At 48.9% G+C, this 18238-nt stretch overlaps 1 protein-coding gene across 24 annotated transcripts in view; it reads left to right on the forward strand.

Moving 5' to 3' along the window:
* Positions 1 to 18238, forward strand: part of GRAMD1B (GRAM domain containing 1B) — a 164043-nt gene that overhangs the window by 91478 nt on the left and 54327 nt on the right. For 2 of the 24 annotated variants that reach the window (XM_080568056.1, XM_080568060.1), the window contains exon 5: positions 47 to 5724. The exons of 19 other annotated variants lie outside the window; for them this stretch is intronic. Coding sequence is in view for 2 of the 5 variants with exons in the window: in XM_080568043.1 (XP_080424169.1) it covers positions 17055 to 17143 (89 nt within the window). In the remaining 3 variants the exon portion in view is untranslated. Of the gene's footprint in view, positions 1 to 46; positions 5725 to 6639; positions 6937 to 6984; positions 8740 to 12474; positions 17144 to 18238 lie in introns of those variants that run through there. 3 more of the 24 variants (XM_080568039.1, XM_080568048.1, XM_080568043.1) reach the window with 3 other exon arrangements.

The following is an 18238-nucleotide window of genomic DNA, read 5'->3' on the forward strand; positions in this document are numbered from 1 at the left end:
TTCGCTTGGCACCTTCTTACTTTGTCACCCTTTTTGCTTTCTCCAGACCCTTTCCCCCGATGCTGGGAGTGGTTCTAGTGCTGGGGTTGACGACGGGATTCGAGTTCCAGGAAGGAGTTGATATTGTGGCTGCAGACTCTATATGTTACTTTTCTTGTAAGGTGTGAGATAAAATCTTCCTGCCCTAAAATATTGATGCTCTAGGCCAAGGTGGGGATGGGGGGGAGAGGGAGAGGAGCCTGCATCGCTGTCGGTGGCAGTTTTTCCTCTTCCCAAAGGGAAGCCAGGGGCAGAGCCGGGATGCTGCAGCCTGCTTTGCTGCTCGATGTGAAAATGCCGCTAGAGGGTGCTTTAGGGGCAGGTTCCCACTCTGAGCCTGTCTGGTGGAGCAGAAAGGCCTTTTGGCAGCCTAATTATTTTTTTGGAAAGCATCTCGAGGGGGAGGGCTGGGTGAGAAAGTAATATGAGCTTATAGATGCATCCGCCCTTTGCTGCGAGGCTTCTCCCTTGCCTGCGCTGCTCGCCTGTACCAGGCTGCAGGTCCTGCTCCCTGCAGCTCCGCAGGTATGGAGATGTGTGCCCGGCATGGCTTCGGTGTGGTTCGGGAGAGCTGGGGAGCACGAAGCTGCCTCACCCCGGATCATTGGGTCTCATGGTTGGGGCTCACAGCAAACGGTTGTTTTCTAGCATGAGCCTGCCGCCAGCGTAGCTGCACCTGGCATCAGAGCAAGATGAATGCTCGGGGAAAGTCTGCAAACATCTCCCGTTGTGCTGTTACCTCAGCAGCCAGTGAAACTGAGCGTGGTTGAAAAGCTGGAGTTTGGAAAGGGAGGGAAATGGCATTAGGAGTTATAAAATGCTTCTGAGCCCGCCCTGAACGGGACGCCGTAGCACAGCAGCGAGGCATTCTGTGCTCCAGGAGGTACCGGTTTCACCTGGGGTAATTCCTTGGTTAGAAAGCACTGTGCTGCTGTTCAGATCGTAGGGCTTTTTTCTATATCTCAGCTAGAATTCACGTGGAGTAAACAATTTCCCTTTCCCCCCCTCATTTCTGCTAAGCAGGGCGTACTTTCAGTTCCATTTCCCGCAAGGCTGGGTGCCCCTGGTGAACAGCTGCCCTGCTTGGCCCCAGGACCCGGGCTGCGTGTCAGGGCAGGGTTTGTGGCTTTGGGCGATGGTTGTGTGAAGTACTTGAGGGTAAATGTGCCTTTACAGAGGTGGAATCCTCACTGCCACGTCTGTGCAAACTTCAGCTGCGTGTTGCTTGGAGCTGCAGTGCTTGGAAAAAGCTGCCACTGCCTGAAGTCAAAGGACGGCCTGAAGGGCCAGTGGCACTGAAACCAGATGGAAAAAGACACTCAAATTCCATTTTTTTGGCATTTTGGGGGACTTTTCTGTGTTGAAAAACAGACATTTTCAATCAAAACCAACAAAGTCAGTGTGAAATACCTTTTTGTCTGTGCCTGCTTTTTATAGTTTGTTTTCAGTTGAAGGAAAACATGATCTAGAGAGACGTTAAAGCAGCATCTTGGCGTGGAGGTACTGAAAACCTAGTTATCTGTTCAGGAAAACATCTTCAGAGTGGAAAATATATGTAGTTTGAACCTTCTAAAACAGATACAACTTCAAAAATAATGCTATTAATGTTCAAATCATAACTATATAGATTTATTTGGATTTACACCACATCAGATGATATTTAATCCCCTATTCTTTGTTGAAACTAGACTTCCTTCCATGTTTTTTTCTCCTTGTTTTGTATCTGTATTACCCCAGTTCTGGCTGGTGTGGAGCCTCCGAGGGATGCAGGTTCATCTCGCTGGGGTCGCCCTGGGCTAGCAAAGAATTTGTGGAGAAAGCCTAACATTTGTTTTTCTCAGCCTGAATGCTGAGAGTGTCCCCGAGACGCAGCAGCAGGGTGTTTCTTACTTCCACGGCCTCTCTCCATTGTGTTGTGCTGCTGCTTCCCTTTCTGCTGGGGCACCTTCCAGGGTACCGCAGGGACTGGCGTTTCCTGGCGTGCTCCAAAGAATGGTCCCGGCCTTAGCCCATCAACAGCAGCGAGAGGCACAGCTTTGAGCAACTTCTAGCCTGTGGCTCTGATCGCAGGGCAATCGCCCTGGAACTGTTGGTGGTCGAACTTTTTCCCCTGCATGCTGCGGGGCACCTTGCAGTGGGATCATGACATGTCCTGGCACCTCCCATCTTGGCTTATCTGGTGCCTGGCTATGAAAACAGGAGCCCTGCTTGTTTTCTCCTTGTTGCCTTACTGAGAGCCAAGGGGAAAAGTAATTAACCTGTTAGCAAAGCACATGAGCGCAAATGATGCTAGAATGCTTCCTGGGAAAGCATGAATCACTCTGCAGGTAATCAGCTAGTGGAAACGTGGGACGTAAATCAGCGAGATGTCTGTCATTCCCCTGGCACCGAAAGGCTCCTGTTTCTGTACTGCGAGTGGAAAGTCCTCAGACATTTTGGGGTGGAAGAGGTCATAAAGCACCTGATTTACTTGTTCCATCTCGGAGGGATTGTGCTTTGCTCACGGGCTATGACTAGAAGATGAGCGAAGCCAGAAAAGATGCCCATGTACAGTACTTCAGAGCTGGTGTTTTGAGATTTCTGTGGCTTGTGGTGGATAGCAATCCCTGTCTCAGCAAGGACTGGCAGAAGTAATGGCAAAGGGGAAAAGGACAATGGGGTAATGCAGAATAACTAGCTGGTGAGTGAAATTCTGCTGAGTATTAAACGCTGTCATGTGAATTTCAGTAGTGGCCCCTGCTTCCAGCTCTTACCCAGGCCCTGGCAAGGGAGATGACACAAGAGGTGGTACAAAACCGTGTGGGAATTGCCCCCCTCCTTGGGGTCTGACCGGATCGCAGGAGAACACCGAGACCTGGTTCATTGCTGCCTGCCACCTCGTGCAGGCACTCGTGTAGAGCACTGTCCCATCTGGACAGCAGCATTTGGTGCTTCTTTCATCCGAGCTGGAGATCAGAAAGAAAACTTGGCTTTTTTTTTTTTTTTTGTATTCCAGCCTTTTTTTTTTTTTGTATTCATGTGGCCTTGAGAGTTTATAGTTAGTTACAGGTCAGGAAAATATCCGGTCTTTTTTCTAAGTCCTTTTTTCCTGCTACTCAGAATCTCCAAGTCTTTCTTCGCTTTGAGAAAGTTCTGCGGGGTTTTTACTTTGTTGCTGTTTTTAGTGTTTGTGTGTGCTGTTTGACTTCCTCATCCTGGCTGGCGTGGAAGCAACCAGAAACCCCCCGGGAGGCTGTGTTTGTGGTATCCTTGCTCTGGACCAGAAATATTCAAAAATGTTACTGGCGATAGGCCAGGATCCAAATTATCTTATTTACTCCGTGTTGAAGTTGATGGGAATTTTTGCTTGTGGGGAGAGATGGGATGAGACAGGGCAAACAGGCACCACGTCAATTTGTTTTATTGTTATTTGCTGTTTACGTGTAGTAACTGTGTTTGTAATACTTGCAATCAAAAATGAGGTCCCTTTCTTAATCATAATTCTATTGCAATAAGGAAATAATTTGACATATATTTTACAGCTAGAAGGGAAATTATGAACATCTGATCCAACATCCTGTACGAAGGGCAGTCATTGTGAAAATATACATATGGCTCCATGTGGATAAGTCAAATACAAACAAATACAAAGAGGAAAGGAGATAGGTATGAGAAATTAATTAAAAATGGGTTGAGATGGTGGGGGGAAGGTGATCAGATGATGACTGGGGTATGGAAGGGAGATGAGAACACAGCACTGAAAAAGATGTGATGACGAGTCAACAAATGGTAGGAAATAACTGAGGGAGGGGTGAAGGTGGGATAGAAAAGGAATGGAGAAGAGGAAGGAGGGAAGCCGGTGTAGAGAAGCATTGCTTAGCAAGAGACAGATTGGCTTTTGGCATGGGCACAGGTGGCAGGCAAAGGGCAACGAGAGCCACAACTGCAGCACCAGGTGGGCGAGAGGAGAGGACAGTGGCTGAAGAGAGGCGGCTTACGAGGCACTCGTCCCCAGTGCATGATCCTGCTGCTCTGGTTAAGCTTTGCACTTCCGAGACTGCAGCTCCGAATGCTTCAGATGGGCTGCTGTTGAACTCGGTGTTGGTTATGCGAGGTAGGAGAGGCCATGGTAGGTGAGATGTAAAGGAGCCAGCAATATCATCGTGTTTTCAGGGGGTTGTGATTGTTAATGCTGGCCAAAAAGACGCCCACTCTCAAATTTGTTTTCAACTACTGTGCTTGTTCTTAAAAAACCATCAAAACAAAAGTGAAAAGTCATGTTTACACTATTTCTTTTACTATTTTTGCCATTTTTACCATTCATGGGGAAAAATAAAAAAAAAAAATGCCAAAAGAAGAATGGCTTGGGAAAGTTCTTTCACATGCAAAACCTGGTCATCAAAGATCAGCTGTATTCACTCACAATCCGCAATCCACTGCCATTGAAGATATTACAACAGTGTAATGGATGTCTCCTTAAAACGTGTAATGTCACAGATGAGTGAAAAGGCACAGAGTATATTGCCTAGCTTCAAACCAGAGCTCTGTGGCAGAGCCAGAAGCTGCTTTTGATCTCTTCAGGCCCCGATTCTGCCCGTGCTGCTTCTCTGTTTTCCCATTTTCCTGGTGTGCGGGATAGATGCTCAAGATGGAGTAGGTAGATGACTTATCTGGAATTCAACGTGCGTGTGACTAAGTATTCTTAGTGCTGCAGAGGTGGACAGGGTGGCTGTGCATAGCCTACCTCTCTTGATATGTACATATGCTCTTTTGTTACCCTGTTTAAATTTTAATATCAGTCTTTTCCCCGGAGTGGTTGCACGCACAGGATGGAGCAAAAAGGCAAGGGCTTGCCTGTGCAGTGTTAGCTGGCCCGGGTGGACCAGTCAGGTGAATGCAGAACCCAGGCTGTGCCCAGCAGTGACAGTGGGCTCGTGCCTGGGGCTCTCCAGGGATGGTGGGCGACCCACGGGCCTTTCAGCAAGGCTCCTGCTAGGAGGCTTTCTGAGAGCAGATCCCAGCTGAATTGTGGCAGTGGTGGCAGCGTCTGCCAGTCCGATGCACCTACAGACACTTTCTCCTTTGAAGTGGTCGATTTCCTTTGATAATTTCCTGACCTTCACATTATTTAAAAAAAATACATGATTGCTTATCTCTTAATACCTTTCTTGCCTGAGCTTTGATTTCCAAACATGTGACTGCAGCATTAGCCTGTCCCAGATTTGCAGGTCTCCTGACCCATTTTACGGCATTGTGATTTGCTTCCCTCCTTGACAACCTGCAGGCCACAGCTGTGCGCCGTTTCATGGAGGGAAGTGGCTCTGGACCCGGGATGAGGCCAGGCCAGGCGGCTGCCAGAGGCTGGACCTGAGGAGGGTTGAATCTGAGGCTACATGGGGGTGACATTTGAATCTCTCCCCCACCCTCTTTGTGATGTTTGGAAGTGCATGTGCCCAGCTTTATGGCTAAGCTGGCTGGGAATAAAATGGCATGCTGCAAATTTTACGTCCAAAACAAACCCTTCAAGCTTTTGTTTCAAACATTTGCTTTAAATCTTTGTGCCTGCCCCTGCACAGGCCGGGGGCTGGAGGATGCCCTGCCATGGCTGTTGCACTCATCAGCGCGGCACTGATTGATGGAACAAGCGTTTGGGGAGCTGCTTGCATGGAGTTATTAGCACAGAGATGAGTTTTCCATTTTACACCTCCCCAGAATGACATTTCAGTGTCACCTGCACAATTTCTGAACCACCAGCCGCCTTGCTGTGCTCCTGTTTCCTTTCATCTGTGATTTTGAAATGCCTCTGGGGTGCCCAAAGCCCTACAACAGTGATTTCCAGCTCAGTTCAGAACTGGAAGTTGGCTTCTGTCCCTCTGTTCACAATTCAGGAGCTTCATTCACAAAAAAAAAAAAAAAAAAAAAGGCCTGGTGCTGTTCTTGAGCACCATGCAGAAGGGCATTTATTGCTTCGTGGAGGTGATGTGGGCATCACGTTATCGCTGCCCTCTGGTATGGAGGACAATGTTCCCAGAAAGCTTTGTAGGGCAGAAAGGAGCCTTGGGACTTGTACCCACGGTTAGAGGGGAGCAGAGGGGACGTTAGGGGTTTATGGGGGTGATTCTCTATCATTCCCTTCTGACATAAACTGTAGACAGGGATAGGGTCTCTCTAGGTGTGGCCCATGACTTCGTAAAATAATGACGATCAGTCTTAGGAAAGTTTTAAGCTGCTATTATCTTTTCCCTTTCACCTCACTGCTCTCTTTCCTCTGTCACTGTTGAATTGTGCTGAAGTGCGGGAGACGCTCAGGGTGCTCGGAGTGGGGGGGGGGGGGGCTGTGGGTTCAGCCTTTGACCCCCCCCATCATTTCAGGGCATCATTTCAGTTACAGGGAATTCCTTAACCCATGGCCTGGGGGCGAAGCACAGCACCCCTGGGTGCCAGGCCGGGGCGCAGCAGCGCGCGTCCCCCTCCCGCACCCTAACTCGCAGCCCCCCCTTGCGGGACCGGGGCCGAGGACCCCGGGGGGGGCCGTGGCGGCCCCCTGCCCTCCTCGGGGGGCTCCTGCCCGGTCCCCCCGCGGCCGGGGGCGGGCCGGCTGCCGCCGCACATGCTCAGCAGCAGCAGCAGCAGCAGCGAGGGGCGGCCGGGGCCGGCCCTGCGTGGCGCTGCGGGTGCGGGGAGCCCTGCACCGCTCGGGGGGGCACCGAGGGGACCCCGGGGGGGCCCCGGGGCCGGGAGACGGCCTCGCCCCGCCGCGGGGGGCTCGGTGCATGGGGCTCGGCGCCGGCCGGGGGGCGCTGGGCGGCCGGGGCTCCCGCACCATGTCCTGGGAGCTGCGGAGCGAGCAGCGGGCAGCCAAGGACGCGGGCAGCGGCGTGCGGCGGCCGTACTGATGAAAGGCTTCAAGCTCGCCTGGTAAGAGGGGAGACGGGGGGGGGGGGGCGAGGATGCCCCTCGCAGCCCGGGGAGGAGGCGCCCGGCTCGGCTGCGGCATCGCCGGGAGGCGCCCGGGGGTCCCGGCGCTGCGCCCTGCCCGCAGCCGGCCCCTCTCCCCCCCCTCTCTTCTCCGGGGGTGTGCGGGGTAAAAGCAAACGCGGGGGTCTTCCCCCAAAAGAAGGGGATGTGAGGGCTCCTGTCCTGCCTGCGCCCAGCGGCCTCTGCTCGCTGCTCCTCTCCGCTGCTGCTTTGGGGATGCTCCGGGGGCTCGGGGCTGGGAGGGGAGCTCCGGGGTTCCCGGGGGACCGAGCCGCTCCTGGGGTGCTCCCGGGGGTTTTGGGGGAGAACTCGGGGGGTTTGGACAAGCAGGTAGTGAGGGAGGATGTGTGGGTGCAGGGTGATCAACAAAGCTGCGTGTATATCAAATGTTTGCATGGCATTTTTTTTTTTTTTTAATAGGGGTACGTATCTTGCAAGGGTGGGTAAATATAGACATATATAACGTATGTGGGTGATTCTATGCATGTAGCGTATCTAATAAACTCGGTCGGCAAAGATTCGTATAAAATCTAGAGTATGTCAAAACTATTTAGCTGCAGTAAATAGTCTCTGAATTATTAAGATGAAATCAATTTCATTAGAACTTTATCAGATGGGAATGGTTCCACGGTGGAATGTGACTTCGTGATTTGGTTTGAAATTGCAAAGTGGATGACAAGAAGGACACGAAGGCCTGTTTCTTTTTCTTAATCCTTTTTTCTCTATAATGAAAAAGGAAGCAATCGCAGGAATACCAGCCTCTCCCTGAAGTCTGCTGTTTCACATCAGTTCAAATTTAGTACTTTGAGATCCTTGCCTGTAAAGTGTGAGAAAACAGTGAAGTTATTTTTCTTGTTTGCTTTTATTTATTGTTGCTATTTTTTTCTGTGAAAAAAAAAAAAAAAAGGCACTACAGCACAGCACTAGGAAGCATCTTGTACTGAGCCCCAGGGGACGGACTAGAGCCAGGGATGACTCAATAGGTCATCTCTTTTTGTAATTTCTGTAATTTTGTCTTTTATTTAATTACAGTTAGAGCCTGTGTGTACACAACCATATGCAACATAGGGTATACAAAAAGCATAACTATTAGCATTTGAAAATCATACTTAATCCCCCCCCCCTTTTTTTTTTAAAAAAAAAAGTCCAACTCCTGCACTGATTTGCTGCTTCATGTGGTATGCTGTCGGGCTGACGGGTTGCATAATAGCTCAGCGTACTACCGGGAAAGCTGAGCGTGTGTTATAAATGCCGGGATCGCGTGCATCTGCAATAACATGGCACCCTGCTGCATTCAGCTCTCTGCCTACCCACGAGCAGCGCCGGACGCGTTTGTTACTCGTGTAACCGGAGCACTTTGGCGCACCCGGTTCCATCGCAGCGTTTATGGTGCTCAGTGTCGGAGCCGCTCCGTTAATCTGCTCGGACTTCAGAGCTAAGCGAGCGAGGCTGGCAGATGCGGGAGCTGGATGGGGCCCACCAGATTGCTGACGTACCGGGTGGAGCAGTCGCGGTGTTTCGGCAGGTGACGCTCTCCCCTCTGGGCTGCCTCTGCCGCGGGCTCCTTGCGAGGTGCTCGGGGCCCTGCGCTGTCCTGGCTGCACGGGGTCAGGCAGCAAGCGCAGTGGTGGACCCGAGCAGCTCCCCTGGCTCTCCTGGAAACATGGAAGAGTGCTAACGAACCCTGCTTGTCCTGCATCCTCAGCACCCCCCTTCATCTTCCTCAGAATCCCGAGGAAACAGGTGAACTATTTGGATTTCTTGCCTAATTTAATAACAGCATACAGCATCTTGAATCTTTGCAGTGGTTGTTCTGTGCCTCCTAAAGGATGTCTGGGATGTTGACACAGAGTTTTATTTACTTTGTTGTGCTGCAATGTCCGGGCACCAAAGGGTGAGTTAAGGATGTTGTTCAAGCCCTGGGTCACCTCTGTGCATGTTTGTCACTGCTGGATGCCTCGGTGTGGTTCTAGAGGAGCACGGGTCTGAGCACAGACCCCTGAGTTCTCTGCTGTTTGTCTTCTTGGTTACGATATCTTGGTGTGGGTTGTATGGCCTCAAATACTTGTAATGAATTACTTTATGGGGTTAGTATTTATCTAAGGAAAAAGGCACGTCAAACAGATCTGTTGGTCCTTGCTTTGGAAGCGGTGATTGCAGTCCTAGATGGCACTGCTGGGGTTAACGCAGGTTTCCTTACGGAGCAGCTCTCAGACAGACACACGATTTCTGTCTGTACCAGGAAGGGCAGCAGCACAGGGCCAGAACGCTGCCAGCAGGAGCAGCCCTCTCTGGCCGCGAGGACGTGCGCATGCTCTCGCCTGCGTTTTGACCCCTTCGGTTCGTGTGCTGAGCTGCACGAGGTGACATTGTGCATTTCGCGGGGGGCCCTCCGGCCACCCCCGAGTCTCGGTGCGAGCCTGTTCTGGCGCAAGGCAGCGTTGCTGCGATCTAACACAGTGTCGTGCGTTTTTGCAGTCCACCACCTAATTTTGCCCAAAATGATCTCATCACCATCTGGCGCCGGATCCCGGCATAGCTGCGTGCTACGGAGTCATCGGGCTGCCACGGAGCGCTGCGGTACCGCAGGATCCCGACGTGCAACTGTCACAGCGTCATGACATCAGAACCGGGCTGTATCGTGTCGTGACACCAGGCCCTGATGTACCAGAGCAGCATCCCACTGCTATGGTGCAACATCCTGGTACCAAAAACGATAGCACAGTTCCCTGGTACATTGTTATCGCGCGATAATGTCCCTTTGTCTTGTCGGGGCCTAGTGGCTTGCTTCCACGAGTCATTTTCATGTCACAACATAGCACTCTAACACAGTCGCATGTTGCGACACGGTGATGTGACGGAGAACTTTTGCTCTCAGCCTTATCTCATCGCTCCTTAGCATGCCTGTAACAAGCCAGGCCCTGAGCTTGGAATCTGGGAAAGGCAGGCACTACGACAGGGGGACAGGCTCTCCTTCCCTCGCAGCGCTGCTCGCTGATATTGTGCTCCCTTGTCAGCAGTTTGGGAAGTTCCTAATCTAGCATAGATGGGTACTGCTGTGGATCTTCTCCGAAAAATAAGAATCAAATGACTAAAGAAGTCTTTCAGGGACAAAAGCAAGCTGGTAGCTGAACTTGATAGCTCAGCTTGACATCCCATCACCAGGATGCTGAGCAAAACTCTGCTCTCGGGAGCTTTCTTCTTTCCAAGTTCCTTCTGCCTTGCCTGTGCTCGTCTGTTGCTTGGAATATTTCTGAGTGCAAGGACCTGCTCTGTGAAGCCTACGGAGAAAATAAAGGCCAAAGGCTCTACCTAAAAATAAATCTGTAATTCATTTTTCTGCTAGTGCCTGTGGGTGAGAATAAAACCTCTCAGTGTTCCAACACCCTACTTATCTGAAGGAAGGATCTATTATATAGTTGTGGGGGTGGGATGGGAACTAGGTAGGGTTACAGAACAGCAGAGCTAAAATTAGCAGTTGTTTGATGTCAGGGAGCAGTGAAGATTAACGTTAGGCGGTCTCAGTTATGCATGCTGTAAGGCAGCCACTTGAGGGCTTCTTTGTATGCAGACCGGGAGGGACACCTTCAAGGGGCTCTGTCAGGGCCTCGGTGCCGAGGGGAGGAGAGGAGAGGGGCTTCATCAGCCGTCGTGACAGTCCTGCGTGGCTTCGTCCTTAGTCTAGTTCTGCAACTTCTTTGGAGGCTGAAATAACAGGGTAGGGAAGCAGAGAAAGCAGGAATGCTTCTCTCAGTTACAGAGAATTTGTACTTGCTGTTTTACAGTAACCTGACAAATGTGGGTTTTGGGTGTCCAGGATTCTCACCTCCCTAATTACAGAGTGACGTGATGCTACATAAACAGTTTTTAATTTCATATCCATACTGCAGAGGCTTAAAGAGCTACCCGGTGCAGTGAAAATGAACTTAGTTCTATTGCAGTGCAAATTAAAGGTGAATTTTAAAATCAGTTCTTCCTCAGATTTTTTGGAGAAGGCTAGGAGGAGAGTTCAGCTGGCATTGCATAATTGTGTCGTTGTGCACATGTGTGTGTTTGACCTTCACGTTACAGGTTAAACTGTCATGTTTTGGTGTGCTCTGTGTTCACCAGGTCTTTTGCCTCTACCTCCTTTTTTTTTTTTTTTTTTCCTGTGCTTTTTATTCAAAAGGAAGAAATAGATGCTGATAATTCCCCCCCAACAACTATCAAAGCTGACCCACATGCGTGTAAGTTATAAATACGGCTCTAACATTTGGAAGCAAGAAGCGTTCCCTCTTTATACATTCTGCAAGCGGATCTGAGGAATCAGAACGTTCCCATTTGCTGTCGATGCAGTGGGAAGAGGGAACCATATTAATAGGTCAGTGTCTTTCCCTGCCTCCAGAATATTCTGAAGACTTGACCGAGCCTGTGACCATAAAGCACAGCCTCTCTCCTTTCTCTCAGCAGGAACAAACATTGTGATGGGTCAGGTGAGTCGAGGAAGAACTTTGAACAGTGTTGGTAGATCAATTTTGTAAATGGCTTCATGGCACAATAAAGTGATTAACGGCAGGTTTGGTGCTAATTTATCTGGGCTTTCCAGGAGTGGGAAGTGATAGTAAGCAGTTAAGAGCCTAGTCCAAGTGCACTAATGTCAAGGAAAAAACTTGCATGCAATTCACATGGCCAGACTGTACTCACAGTCAGTAACCGAGCCAGAAATAGAACCAAGATCGGCTCATTTCCAGTTTGTGTCCTGCCCTGCACATTGCCACGCTGAATTAATACCTTCAGTGGTAATATGGTATAAAGTACAAGTGAAGTGACTATTTTAGTAAAGAAATAAAATAAATTACAGTGTAAGAAGACTATTTGAAGAAAAACTGACTGAGTCATTGTGAAACCTTTGATCTGAGATTTGGTTTGCTCTAGTTCTGTGTGATGATAGACTTGCAGAACCTACCCTTTAGTGTGTCTTTGTTTGTTATGTGGTGTGCTTTTGGCATCGGATTCTGACTAAAAATTGGATAAACATCCAACATTTTATCCTCCAGTATATGTGTGCTGACTGAAACCTCTCTGAGGGCAACGTGACGTACGCCGTGAAGATGCTGCGCCTTGCAGAGCTGTGCTGCCAGCACCCAGAATCTCTCCCTCAGATTTCTCCTTGAGCTTCAGATTATTTTGGCGAATTGAATCCCAAGCGTTTGTTTCATTCAAAAAATTGCCTTTTCTGCTTCTCAGATGGTAAAATCAGCTTGCTGTCTGTGTAGTCCTTCAGCAGCCTCGCAAATGTCAAGTGAAGGGCAAACTGCTTAGAACCGTTCTGCAATTCTGCCGCCGCTGCTCGCTCAGGGCCTTCAGTTGAGATGAATGAGGCTGCAGCGTGGCTTCTCCAGAGAGTCTTCTCCTCACGTATGCAGGAGGAAAAAGCATGGAAGGAGGTAAATGCAGTCACGAAGGGGTTATGGATAACATTTAGCAGGTACTGGCTAAATTGGTGTGCTGTTTGAGTGCTCGGTCCCTTACATGAGAAGCAAGGTCCTGGCTTTTGCAGCTGAAGTCGGGAGAGGCCAGTTTTATGCCTGGATCTGTCCCTGCTGTGTCACGATCACGCCTCTGCCCCACTTTCCCTGTCTGCAGAATGGGGCACGCCAGTCCGCTCCTCCCACTGAAGCGGTTTGATATTTACGTGTGGCAAGTGCTAGAAGGGGCATGGTGAACGCTGTTCCGGAATTTGTGTGTGATTCATCCTGCCTGACTTAATGGTTCTACTGAAGTAAATGGAAACGCTCATAGATTTACAATTTCTGCTCGATCAGGGTTATTCTGTTCAGGAAGTGGGCAAGGTCAAAGCCTGAAATAGCCGAGCGTTGCCAGCAGAGCTCTTGTGGCATGGTACCAGCGTCCCGGTCAGATCTCTTTTGGTTAATCACATTTGCCGACTGAAATTCCCCTTGGGAACAGGAGTCTTCTTCGCTCCGTGCTCTGAGCTGGTTAGTGGTGTTCCTGTGGCCTACTAAGGAGATGCCAGGCTTATTCTTGAATCTTTCTTTGCATGCCTCTGATTTCAGCCCTGGGTTTGAAGTGCAATTTAATGGCAGACTACCATTATGTTGGCAATTGATACTTATTACGCACGGTAACTGTTAATTCCAGTATTTTGAGTCTGGTAAAAGTGAATGGTATAAATTGAGGTATAATAGCAATGACAGCATCCAAGTATAAAATATCCAAGTTCAGTAAACAGTACTTCAGACTAAAACAAATGTTCTACATAAATTGGTAGCTTTTCTTTTCCTTCTGCAAGTTATTTGTGCTCTTTCAGAGCCACGTGCTGAAGGCAAGGTGGTGGAACCTTCTCTGAGCTTCTGCTTTACTGAAGTTTTCCGTTGGGCCAGCTTTAGGTCTGTGCTGGTGTTATACTTTCCTTTTTGCGGTGGTTTTCTCTTTATAACCATTTTTCCTGACTGAATGCTGTCTGGCTAGCCAAGGGACCTGGGGGTAGGTGTTCTGCCTTTTTTCAGCCAACATCATGTGATGGTGTCACAGCCACTCTACACATATGGCAAGGGAGCAGAAAAAGAAGGATTTTTGGATTATTTATTTTTATTTTTATTTGGTGGCAAGAGGAGATATGTATTTGGGGTATATATTTTGAATAATTTCAAACCACTTGGAATATCAGGTTTGGAGAAATGTGGTTTGACCACACCTAATTTCAGGCCTTGGAACTGGAAGGAGGAAGATGGAGGAGAAAACAAGTTGAATGAAAACGATTTAGGGGAAAAGAAGGAGGTGTATATTCAGGAGTAGCGAAGATGTGGTAATGTAAAAAAAATGTCCACGTATGCACATAATATAAGGCACCAAATTAGCTGTGGGGGGAGGAGGAAAAATGACTTGTTTATCTTTGGTGTAGAGAACAGCTCGCTCTTTAACTAGAATCATTCTTTAAATGCAATACCCAGCAAACAAGCCTGGCCTTAAATGACAGTAGGAAGAGATGGTGAAGTCCAAGGATTCCAGAGGAATCATTTGGAAGGTTTCATTCCTCTCTGGTGTAGTGATGATACACAAAGTGCTGTGAATTAAAAGGCTTGCCCTGGAGACAGGCATTTTAGAAAGCTGGTGGAAAGCTAGAGCTGTAATTTTGGTGTATTTCTGACCCTTTACGAATAGAAATAAAGCAGATACATGGGTCTGAAAGAAGTATTCTTTGCTTATGAGGAGATTGGGTACTGTGGGTTTGCAGCCCTCAGAACTGCCATTTATTTTTTTTTGGATCTGTCAGCAATTAAGAAACAGTGTGGCGACATGGTGGCCTTCACTCTGACGTACATTTTAGGAATGAGGTTTGGGAGATGAACTGTTCCTTATCTTTAGGCCTTGAAAGAAGGTTTGTGTCTGAGAGCTGGAGCTCGGAGTCTGACCAGAGCTCAGTGGCTGGGTCAAGGCAGTGAAACTACAGCATTGCTTCAAATGCCTGCAATATTATTTTTCCAAACTTTCCAACAGGACGAACAGGTTCCCCATGGATCCTTCTGAGTTTCAGGTTGACAACAGGTAATAGCAGAACTGATTTTGGAAGTGGATCTAAGATTGTGGTGTTTTACAGTGAGAGAGGGTCTTACAAATAAGTCTTCACTGCGTTAGGAGATTTTCATGCGCACCCTAAGAGACCATCTGTGTCCTGCAGAGTTTCCAGCCTGTAAGGCCAAGACAGACAAAGGGCAGAAGAAAGGAAGTGCTAGTAGTAGCCTTGGTTTGCAGGTGAGGCACAAAGACGTTAAAGGCTATTTTACAGTTAACATTTATTAGAATAGATGTACTAGAAAACTTCCCTACTGGAAGCTTGGCTTAGGTGAGTAAAAAAAATGTAATAGCTTAAAACAAACTGTATTGATAAAAGCTTGAAAGAGAGCAATCTGTATTGATCAGAGGTGCAAACCACCCTACTACATCCCCTGCATTTCTCACCCATGACTTGCCCAAAGTCACAAGTTGAATCCAGATTGCCCCAAAGCAACCTATATCTATGTCATGTTTGTAAGGGTAAATACCATAATTGTAGTAAGGACGTTTATTCTTTGAAGGATCACAACCCAGATTCACGGTCTTAAAAACTTCAGATGGTTTTAGGTGGAGCTTTGCAAGACTTCCCTCATGAATCTCAGAATCATCAGATACGTTTCACTGGAAGGCTTTGCAACTGACTGCTAACACAGCAAGGCAAAAGAACTCTCTAAATCGTGATGCTCAAAAAGCCGTAACACTTATCCAGCTGAACGTAGACTTCTAAGGACTCTTGTATCACTAGGAAACAGCAGTAACCAAAAAGTTACTGAACTGGGTTGCTGCCTTTTAGGAAAATGATGGAAAGCAGAATTAAGAGAGAGAGAGACTGCAATTGAGTCATTGATCCGTGCCTCTGCCAATACCACGCAATTCCTTGTTTTGCCTTTATTAATGGTTACCCAATGCTGTTTAGAAACATGACAAGTGGAAAGGGTTATACCGCTTCTCTCATTCTCTTGACTGCAACGACTTGCCTTCAGCCTAGTTTTTTCCCCTCCATTTACTTTCATCTCATTGTTCATTGTTATAAAATCTTTTAATACGGCTTCCCTTTCTCCGTGGTATTTACATTCTTCAAATATTTGTTGACTACTTTGCTTTGTTTACCCTTCAAGTGTCTTTTCCAAAATGAGCCTCCTGAATAATGTGATGTTTTTGTTGCTTTCCTTTGAGCTTACTCCTGTGCAAGAGCATCTTTCTGATTATATGGCACCCCTGCAATGAAGTTCCTGGTAGAGATTAACTGATCGTTCACAGCAAATACTTCATCAGCTTCCCCAAGCTATGATTGATCAGACTGTGCAGCTCTGAATCACATTAGTCTTTGCTGCTCCTCTATCATACTGCAGGAGCACATCTCATTTGCTTTGTGCTCGTACCCTGCAGACCATCAAGCTGCACTGCTTTCCTGCTTTTTAGTTCTGTGGCTTGATGCACACGCTCTCCTGTAGCCCTGTAATGCCAGTTTGGAGTAGGTACAAGAACAGTGGCAGGATATTCTGCATGCTTTGCCCGGAAGAGAATCAGTCACAGTCTGTTTATTTTCCTTGTGAGACAGGCTTCTCTATGTGTGTGTGTATCCAGGTTTTTCTGTGCATGTTGATATACACTTTCAATATGAGTCACATTGTTACCTCCTGCATTTTCTAACCTTTCTGTAGAAGATGGCCTTTCAAAGAGCTGATACTTGGAAATACCCATGTGTTGAAGGCAAATATTTTTCCTGTTGCTGGCTGCTCTGCCTGCTGCTGTGTCGGGGAAGTAGATGGTTCGTGTTGTGCCTGGGAAGGCTTGGAGAGGCTGCCCGGTGCCTCCGCGAGGCGATGAGTCGGTGTGTCCGTAGAAATGACTAAGTGTTCAGAGGAGAGTGCTTTGTGGGAGTAGGGAAGTTGAATTTAGAGGTGGTTAGGATGCTTAGGTCAGTGCTGACTGCTCCTTTGTCGTCACAGAAGTTCTCCCTGGTGCTTTTTACAGCGGGGAGCACAGGGGTGTTTAAAAAAGCATCGCCCAAGTGTCCCTGCGACGAGGTGTGGGATGCCAGGGATGGGCAGGGATGCGGCGAGGCTGTGCCGGGGGCAGCACATCGGGTGGGTAGGAGCAGGGGAGGACAAAACTGAGGAAGCCCTGGCATTTCGGAGCTGTCATCGGTGCAGAGCAAGGAGCAGCCAGGGTTAACCAAGCGCTGGTGATGTGGGCTGCGGGGCATTCTTAAAGAGACAGTGGGTGCTCGGCGTTCCAGTGGGCAGCAGCCGGCTCGGATGCCAGAGCTGGTGGCAAGTTGCAAAGAAGGCTTTGTTTCAGCCATGCCAAGCTGTTATCAGAGCGGGGAATCTTTCCGTCAACCACTTTTGAGAACATAAAATGCATCGGAGCAGGGAGATTCGTGTGCGCTTTAACGATCTCTCCCCCAGCAGAACTGCTTCTGCCTGCAGCTTAAATGGTGGTTTCGGAGCCAGGGAGCAGAGGAGCAGGGAAGACACGCAGCTGCGCCCCGGGAGATGCGATGTGCTAACAGGTGGCGATGCGAGCCTCTAGCTCTCCGTTTGCCATCTCCCAGGCAGGCAGGAGGACTCTCCGGCGGATGCAGGTTCCTTTGTGTTTGTGTTTGTGCGCGCCGAGGGGTCAGGCGGTTCCTCGGGAACAAGGATGCCCTTGGCGCAGTGCGGGGCTGGGATGGGGAAACAGAGGGTTTGCCTGAGAGCAGTCGGGATGGAGGGGCTGGGGCTGGGAGGGGAGAAGCTGAGCGAGACTCCTGTGGAGCAGCATGTCCAGGCTTCGTGGCAATAAGGGCTGGACTGGGTGGCTGCTTAGGGCTGGTAGCGGGTTTGTGGGTGAGGCCAGCGGAAGACTGCAGGAATCTGAGACCATCCTGGAAGAAAGGGTCAAGCAAGGTTAAGAAAGTCAATTAGTGAGAGTGGGGATGAATCCAGTGTGTCTGAGTGGGTATCAGGAGAGGAGGATCAGAGGTGGTTCAGGAGGGATGAAAGCAGGGATTGGGGAACGCTTTAGGAGGCTGATTTTGGTTGGGATATAGGGGTCGGAGCAGTGCTGACAAACGGGGAAGCTGCTGTAATTGCAGTGGTATTACATGACATAGATGCACACGCTGCACCAGCCGATGCTGGAGAAAGATCGCACCTTTTTAGTCCCTTTTTCCTTCTTTTAAATAAATCTGCTCACGAGTCTGAGTTGTTCCCCTTCAGTGCAGTGTGCGATAGGGAACGGAGGGGATTTGACGAGTGGGGCATGTCTGTACCAGGAGACTGGGTGTAGCCCAGCCGCTGGCACAGAACAGCTGATGTGCATTTTGCTCTCTCCAATGGCAGCTATTGAAGCTTTATCCAGATGTCAGGGAATTCTCTCTTTGTGCTGAGCTTGCCTAGGGACAGCACATATAGGGATTGCTGCCTCGTCGCTGGGAGCAGAGATGGATGTGGCTTTCTGGCGTTCAGAGTGGTATCTGAGGGGTGGGATTTGTGTGCACCGGGCTTGAGGTGAAATTCTGCTGCTGCTCGTCCCGTGCTGGCTACAGTCTCGGTGTAACTCAAGGTACAGTGGCGTGATATGTAACTCGGTCCTGAAGAGATAAGAAAGACAAACAGATAATGAAGGCAGTATTGTAATGATCCCATAGGGAGCTGTCATTAATGGTTGACCCCCCATTTCTATTGTTATTTGTCTT

This window comes from Anser brachyrhynchus (genome assembly GCF_964034855.1).
Source record: "Anser brachyrhynchus genome assembly, chromosome: 25".
Taxonomy (NCBI): Eukaryota; Metazoa; Chordata; class Aves; order Anseriformes; family Anatidae; genus Anser; species Anser brachyrhynchus.